Genomic DNA, 8,414 nt, shown 5'->3' with positions numbered 1-8,414 from the left:
ATAGGGGGGATATGGGGGGATATGGGGTGGATGGGGTGGGATAGAGGAGATATGGGGGGGATATAGGGGAAATAGGGGGGATATGGGGGGGTATTAGGGGATATAGGGGGGATATGGGAGGATATGGGGTGGATGGGGTGGGATAGAGGGGATATGGGGGGGGCATGGGGGATATGGGGGGGTAGGGGGGAAATAGGGGAAATAGGGGGGGATATGGGGTGGATATGGGGAGATGGGGGGATATGGGGTGGATGGGGTGGGATAGAAGGGATATGGGGTGGGATAGAGGGGAAATAGGGGGGATATAGGGGAAATAGGGGGGATATGGGGGGGTATTAGGGGATATAGGGGGATATGGGGGGATATGGGGTGGATGGGGTGGGATAGAGGAGATATGGGGGGGATATAGGGGAAATAGGGGGGATATGGGGGGGTATTAGGGGATATAGGGGGGATATGGGAGGATATGGGGTGGATGGGGTGGGATAGAGGGGATATGGGGGGGGTATAGGGGAAATAGGGGGGGATATAGGGGAAATAGGGGGGATATGGGGGGGTATTAGGGGATATAGGGGGGATATGGAGGGATATGGGGTGGATGGGGTGGGATAGAGGGGATATGGGGGGGGATATAGGGGAAATAGGGGGGATATGGGGGATATGGGGTGGATGGGGTGGGATAGAGGGGATATGGGGGGGATATAGGGGAAATAGGGGGGGATATAGGGGAAATAGGGGGGTATGGGGGGGTATTAGGGGATATAGGGGGGATATGGGGAGATATGGGGTGGATGGGGTGGGATATAGGGGATATGGGGGGGATATAGGGGGAAATAGGGGGGATATGTGGGGATATGGGGTGGATGGGGTGGGATAGAGGGGATATGGGGTGGGATAGAGGGGAAATAGGGGGGGATATAGGGGAAATAGGGGGGTATGGGGGGTATTAGGGGATATAGGGGGGATATGGGGAGATATGGGGTGGATGGGGGTGGGATATAGGGGATATGGGGGGGATATAGGGGAAATAGGGGGGATATGTGGGGATATGGGGTGGATGGGGTGGGATAGAGGGGATATGGGGGGGATATAGGGGAAATAGGGGGGGATATAGGGGAAATAGGGGGTATGGGGGGGGTATTAGGGGATATAGGGGAAATAGGGGGGGTATGGGGGGGTATTAGGGGATATAGGGGGGATATGGGGGGATATGGGGTGGATGGGGTGGGATATAGGGGAAATAGGGGGGATATGGGGGATATGGGGTGGATGGGGTGGGATAGAGGGGATATGGGGGGGGATAGAGGGGATATGGGGGGGATATGGGGGGGGTAGGGGGGTATGGGGTGGGATATGGGGGAAGATGGGGGGATATGGGATATATGGGGGGATATGGGGTGGATGGGGTGGATAGAGGGGATATGGGGGGGGATATAGGGGAAATAGGGGGGATAGGATTAAGGGGGAAATAGGGGGATATGGGGAAAAAATGGGGGATTAGGGATATAGGGGGATATGGGAGAATGTAGGGATATGGGAGGGGGGAATATATTGTAGGGGGGGATATGGGGGGAGAGGGTGGGGGTGGGAAGGGGAATAGGGGGGGGCGAAGGAAGGGGTAAATATGGGGGGAGATAGAAGGGACTGGGTAAACTGGATGGGACTGGTGGACTGGAAGGAACTGGGAGGGACTGGGACATACCTGGGAGGGACTGGAAGGAACTGGGAGGATTGAGAAGGACTGGGAGCTACCTGGGAGCTACTGGTCTATACTGGTCTATACTGGGAGCTACTGGTCTGTACTGGGCTGTACTGGGAAGGTCTTTGGGGTTGTCTCTCACCAGACCACCTCCCCGACGTTGGAGGAGATGAGGTATCGGATGGACTGGGATGGACTGGGATGGAATGGAAGGAACTGGAATGGATTGAGAAGGACTGGAAGGAACTGGGAGGGAATGGGATGGACTGGTATGGACTGGGAGGAACTGGGAGGGACTGGGAGGGACTGGGATGGACTGGGAGGGACTGGGATGAACTGGGATGGACTGGGATGGACTGGGATGGACTGGAAGAGATTGGGATGTTCTGGGATGGACTGGGACGTAATGGGAGGGACTGGGATGGACTGGGATGAACTGGGAGGGACTGGGATGGACTGGGATGGACTGGGACGTACTGGGAGGGAATGGAAGGAACTGGGAGGGACTGGGAGGGATTGGGATGGACTGGGATGGACTGGAAGATATTGGGACGTAATGGGACGTACTGGGATGGACTGGGAGGAACTGGGATGGACTGGGACGTACTGGGAGGGACTGGGAGGGATTGAAAGGGACTGGGATGGACTGGGATGGACTGGGAGGGACTGGGATGGACTGGGAGGGACTGGGAGGGACTGGGATGGACTGGGAGGGACTGGGACGTACTGGGAGGAACTGGGATGGACTGGGATGGACTGGGATGGACTGGAAGAGATTGGGACATAATGGGAGGGACTGGGATGAACTCGGATGGACTGGAAGGAACTGGGATGGACTGGGACGTACTGGGATGGACTGGGATGGACTGGGAGGAACTGGGATGGACTGGAAGAGATTGGGATGTACTGGGATGGACTGGGACGTAATGGGAGGGACTGGGAGGGATTGAGAGGAACTGGGATCTAATGGGAGCAACTGGGATCTACTGGTCTGTACTGGGAGGGTCTTTGGGGGGCTGTCTCTCACCAGACCACCTCCCCGACGTTGGAGGAGATGAGGTATCGGATGGACTGGGATGGACTGGGAGGGACTGGGATGGACTGGGAGGGATTGAGAGGGACTGGGATGGACTGGTATGGACTGGGAGGAACTGGGAGGGACTGGGAGGGACTGGGATGGACTGGGATGGAACTGGGACGTATTGGATGGAACTGGGAGGGACTGGGATGGAATGGGATGGGACTGGGAGGGAATGGAAGGAACTGGGAGGGACTGGAAGAGATTGGGACGTACTGGGATGGACTGGGATGGAATGGGACATAATGGGAGGGACTGGGAGGGACTGGGACGTAATGGGAGGGACTGGGAAAGACTGGGATGGACTGGGATGGACTGGGAGGGACTGGAAGGAACTGGGATGGACTGGGAGGAACTGGGAGGGACTGGGAGGGGATTGGGATGGACTGGGATGGACTGGAAGAGATTGGGACGTAATGGGACGTACTGGGATGGACTGGGAGGAACTGGGATGGACTGGGACGTACTGGGAGGGACTGGGAGGGATTGAGAGGGACTGGGATGGACTGGGATAGACTGGGAGGGACTGGGAGGGACTGGGATGGACTGGGAGGAACTGGGAGGGACTGGGAGGGACTGGGAGGGACTGGGACGGATTGAGAGGGACTGGGATGGACTGGAAGGAACTGGGAGGGACTGGGACGTACTGGGATGGACTGGGAGGGATTGAGAGGGACAGGGATGGACTGGGAGGGACTGGGATGGACTGGGACGTACTGGGAGGGAATGGAAGGAACTGGGAGGGATTGAGAAGGACTGGGAGCTACTGGGAACTACTGGGAGCTACTGGTCTGTACTGGGATCTACTGGTCTGTACTGGGATCTACTGGTCTGTACTGGGAGGGTCTTTGGGGGGCTGTCTCTCACCAGACCACCTCCCCGACGTTGGAGGTGATGAGGTATCGGATGGACTGGGATGGACTGGGAGGAAACTGAGATGGACTGGGAGGGACTGGGAGGGACTGGAAGAGACTGGGACGTACTGGATGGAACTGGGAGGGAATGGGATGGAATAGGAGGGACTGGAAGAGATTGGGATGTACTGGGAGGGACTGGGATGGACTGGGAGGGATTGAGAGGGACTGGGATGGACTGGAAGGACTGGGATGGACTGGGATGGACTGGGACGTACTGGGAGGGACTGGGAGGAACTGGAAGGAAGTAGATGGGATTTGGGTGGAAATAGGTGGGATTTGGGTGGAAATAGGTGGGATTTGGGTGGAAATAGGTGGGATTTGGGTAGAATTAGACAGGATTTGGGTGGAAATAGGTGGGATTTGGGAGCGAATGGCTGTACTGGGAGGGACTGGGATCTACTGGGCTGTACTGGGATCTACTGGGCTGTACTGGGAGGGTCTTTGGGGTTGTTTCTCACCAGACCACCTCCCCGACGTTGGAGGAGATGAGGTATCGGATGAACTGCTTCATGTTGTTGTAGATGGCTCGTCCTTCCTCCACGGCCGCCACGATGGTGGAGAAGTTGTCGTCCGCCAGCACCATCTCGGAGGCTGTTTTGGCCACGGCTGTGCCCGACCCCATGGCGATCCCGATCTCAGCCTTCTTTAAGGCCGGGGCGTCGTTCACACCATCGCCTGTCTATGGGGTGGGAAGGGTTGGGGGTCAGTGGGGGTCTATGGGGTCAATTGGGACCCAGTGGGGTCAATGGGACTCAATGGGACTCAATGGGAGCCAATGGGGGTCCTTGGGATCCAATGGGGTCAATGGGAGCCAATGGGAGCCAATGGGGGTCCTTGGGATCCAATGGGGTCAATGGGAACCCTATGGGGTCAATGGGATCCAATGGGGTCAATGGGGTCAATGGGGGTCTATGGGGGTCAATGGGGGTCAATGGGAGCCATTGGGGTCTATGGGGGTCAGTGGGATCTGTGTGGGTCAATGGGGGTCAATGGAGGTCAATAGGAGCCTATGGGGTCAGTGGGAGCCAATGAGGGTCAATGGGAGCCATTGGGGTCTATGGGGTCAATTGTGACCCAGTGGGGTCAATGGGACTCAATGGGAGCCAATGGGGGTCCTTGGGATCCAATGGGGTCAATGGGAACCCTATGGGGTCAATGGGATCCAATGGGGTCTATGGGGGTCAATGGGATCCAATGGGGGTCAATGGGGTTTATGGGGGTCAATGGGAACCCTATGGGGTCAATGGGATCCAGTTGGGGTCAATGGGAGCCAAAGGGGTCAATGGGAACCCTATGGGGTCAATGGGATCCAATGTGGGTCAATGGGAACCCTATGGGGTCAATGGGATCCAATGGGGTCAATGGGAACCCTATGGGGTCAATGGAAACCCTATGGGGTCAATTGGATCCAATGGGAGCCATTGGGGTCTATGGGGGTCAGTGGGATCTGTGTGGGTCAGTGGGGGTCAATGGAGGTCAATAGGAGCCTATGGGGTCAATGGAAGCCAATGGGGGTCAATGGGAACCCTATGGGGTCAATGGGATCCAATGGGGTCTATGGGGGTCAATGGGATCCAATGGGGTCAATGGGAACCCTATGGGGTCAATGGGATCCAATGTGGGTCAATGGGAACCCTATGGGGTCAATGGGATCCAATGGGGTCAATGGGAACCCTATGGGGTCAATGGGATCCAATGGGGGTCAATGGGAACCCTATGGGGTCAATTGGATCCAATGGGGTTTATGGGGGTCAATGGGGACCAATGGGATCCAATGGGGTCAATGGGAACCCTATGGGGTCAATGGAAGCCAATGGGGTCAATGGGAACCCTATGGGGTCAATGGGATCCAATGGGGTCAATGGGATCCAATGGGGTCAATGGGAACCCTATGGGGTCAATGGGATCCAATGGGGTCAATGGGGCTGAGGCCGTTTTGGCCACGGCTGTGCCCGACCCCATGGCGATCCCGATCTCAGCCTTCTTTAAGGCCGGGGCGTCGTTCACACCATCGCCTGTCTATGGGGTGGGAAGGGTTGGGGGTCAGTGGGGGTCTATAGAGTCAAAAGGGGTCAATGGGAGTCAATGGGGACCCAGTGGGGTCAATGGGAGCCAGTGGGAGTCAATGGGAGCCAATGGGGGTCCTTGGGATCCAATGGGGTCAATGGGAACCCTATGGGGTCAATGGGATCCAATGGGGTCTATGGGGGTCAATGGGATCCAATGGGGGTCAATGGGGTTTATGGGGGTCAATGGGAACCCTATGGGGTCAATGGGATCCAGTTGGGGTCAATGGGAGCCAAAGGGGTCAATGGGAACCCTATGGGGTCAATGGGATCCAATGTGGGTCAATGGGAACCCTATGGGGTCAATGGGATCCAATGGGGTCAATGGGAACCCTATGGGGTCAATGGAAACCCTATGGGGTCAATTGGATCCAATGGGAGCCATTGGGGTCTATGGGGGTCAGTGGGATCTGTGTGGGTCAGTGGGGGTCAATGGAGGTCAATAGGAGCCTATGGGGTCAATGGAAGCCAATGGGGGTCAATGGGAACCCTATGGGGTCAATTGGATCCAATGGGGTCTATGGGGGTCAATGGGATCCAATGGGGTCAATGGGAACCCTATGGGGTCAATGGGATCCAATGTGGGTCAATGGGAACCCTATGGGGTCAATGGGATCCAATGGGGTCAATGGGAACCCTATGGGGTCAATGGGATCCGATGGGGGTCAATGGGAACCCTATGGGGTCAATTGGATCCAATGGGGTTTATGGGGGTCAATGGGGACCAATGGGATCCAATGGGGTCAATGGGAACCCTATGGGGTCAATGGAAGCCAATGGGGTCAATGGGAACCCTATGGGGTCAATGGGATCCAATGGGGTCAATGGGAACTCTATGGGGTCAATGGGAACCCTATGGGGTCAATGGGAGCCAAAGGGGTCAATGGGAACCCTATGGGGTCAATGGGATCCAATGGGGTCAATGGGAACCCTATGGGGTCAATGGGATCCAATGGGGTCAATGGGATCCAATGGGAGTCAATGGGAACCCTATGGGGTCAATGGGATCCAATGGGGTCAATGGGGCTGAGGCTGTTTTGGCCACGGCTGTGCCCGACCCCATGGCGATCCCGATCTCAGCCTTCTTTAAGGCCGGGGCGTCGTTCACACCATCGCCTGTCTATGGGGTGGGGGTCAATGGGAGTCAATGGGGGTCAATGGAACCCAATGGGAGTCAATGGGAGTCAATGAGGGTCAATGGGAGCCAATGGGGACTCAATGGGAGCCATTGGGGGTCAATGGTTGCCATTGGGGTCTATGGGGGTCAGTGGGGTCTATGGGGGTCAGTGGGATCTGTGTGGGTCAATGGGAGTCAATGGAGGTCAATAGGAGCCTATGGGGTCAGTGGGAGCCAATGAGGGTCAATGGGAGCCACTGGGGTCTATGGGGTCAATTGGGACCCAGTGGGGTCAATGGGACTCAATGGGACCCAATGGGGGTCCTTGGGATCCAATGGGGTCAATGGGAACCCTATGGGGTCTATGGGACCCAATGGGGTCAATGGGGGTCAATGGGAGCCAATGGGGTCTATGGGGGTCAGTGGGATCCAATGGGGTCTATGGGGACCCAACGGGGTCATTGGGATCCAATGGGGTAAATGGGAACCCTATGGGGTCAATGGGATCCAATGGGGTCAATGGGGACCCTATGGGGTCAATGGGATCCAATGGGGTCAATGGGGAACCCTATGGGGTCAATGGGATCCAATGGGGTCAATGGGGGTCAATGGGGACCAATGGGATCCAATGGGGTCAATGGGAACCCTATGGGGTCAATGGGATCCAATGGGGTCAATGGGAACCCTATGGGGTCAATGGGATCCAATGGGGTCAATGGAAACCTATGGGGTCAATGGAAGCCAATGGGGGTCAATGGGAACCCTATGGGGTCAATGGGATCCAATGGGGTCAATGGGAACCCTATGGGGTCAATGGGATCCAATGGGGTCAATGGGATCCAATGGGGTCAATGGGATCCAATGGGGTCAATGGGGCTGAGGCCGTTTTGGCCACGGCTGTGCCCGACCCCATGGCGATCCCGATCTCAGCCTTCTTTAAGGCCGGGGCGTCGTTCACACCATCGCCTGTCTATGGGGTGGGAAGGGTTGGGGGTCAGTGGGGGTCTATGGGGTGAGTGGGAGTCAATGGGAGCCAATGGAAGTCAGTGGGGTCAATAGGAGTCAATGGGAGCCAGTGGGACTCGATGGGAGCCTATGGGGGGCCTATGGGGTCTGTGGGGGTCAATGGGAGCCTATGGGGTCAATGGGAACCCTATGGGGTCATTGGGATCCAATGGGGTCAATGGGAGCCAATAGGAGCCAATGGGGTCAATGGGGGTCAATGGGAGCCAATGGGGTCTATGGAGGTCAATGGGAACTAATGGGGGTCAATGGGAGTCAATGGGGTCTATGGGGGTCAATGGGATCCAATGGGGTCAATGGGATCCAATGGGAACCCTATGGGGTCAATGGGAGCCAATGGGGTCTATGGGGGTCAATGAGACCCAATGGGATCCAATGGGGTCAATGGGAACCCTATGGGGTCAATGGGATCCAATGGGGTCAATGGGAACCCTATGGGGTCAATTGGATCCAATGGGGTTTATGGGGGTCAATGGGGACCAATGGGATCCAATGGGGTCAATGGGAACCCTAT

General features: G+C 56.6%; 1 protein-coding gene across 1 annotated transcript in view; it reads right to left on the bottom strand.

Annotated features, from left to right (window-relative positions):
• Positions 1–8,414, bottom strand: part of LOC107307529 (sarcoplasmic/endoplasmic reticulum calcium ATPase 1) — a 99,598-nt gene that overhangs the window by 29,923 nt on the left and 61,261 nt on the right. Inside the window, exon 16 of the mRNA XM_085533366.1 lies at positions 4,153–4,373. Coding sequence (XP_085389492.1) covers positions 4,153–4,373 — 221 coding nt within the window. The remainder of the gene's footprint in view (positions 1–4,152; positions 4,374–8,414) is intronic.

The sequence above is a fragment of the Coturnix japonica genome, unplaced genomic scaffold, assembly GCF_054131305.1.
Source record: "Coturnix japonica strain WE unplaced genomic scaffold, WE-NBRP24 Scf058, whole genome shotgun sequence".
NCBI classification, from domain to species: Eukaryota; Metazoa; Chordata; class Aves; order Galliformes; family Phasianidae; genus Coturnix; species Coturnix japonica.
Note: the sequence above shows the minus strand (reverse complement) of the source record. Positions and strands in the feature narration are given on the sequence as shown.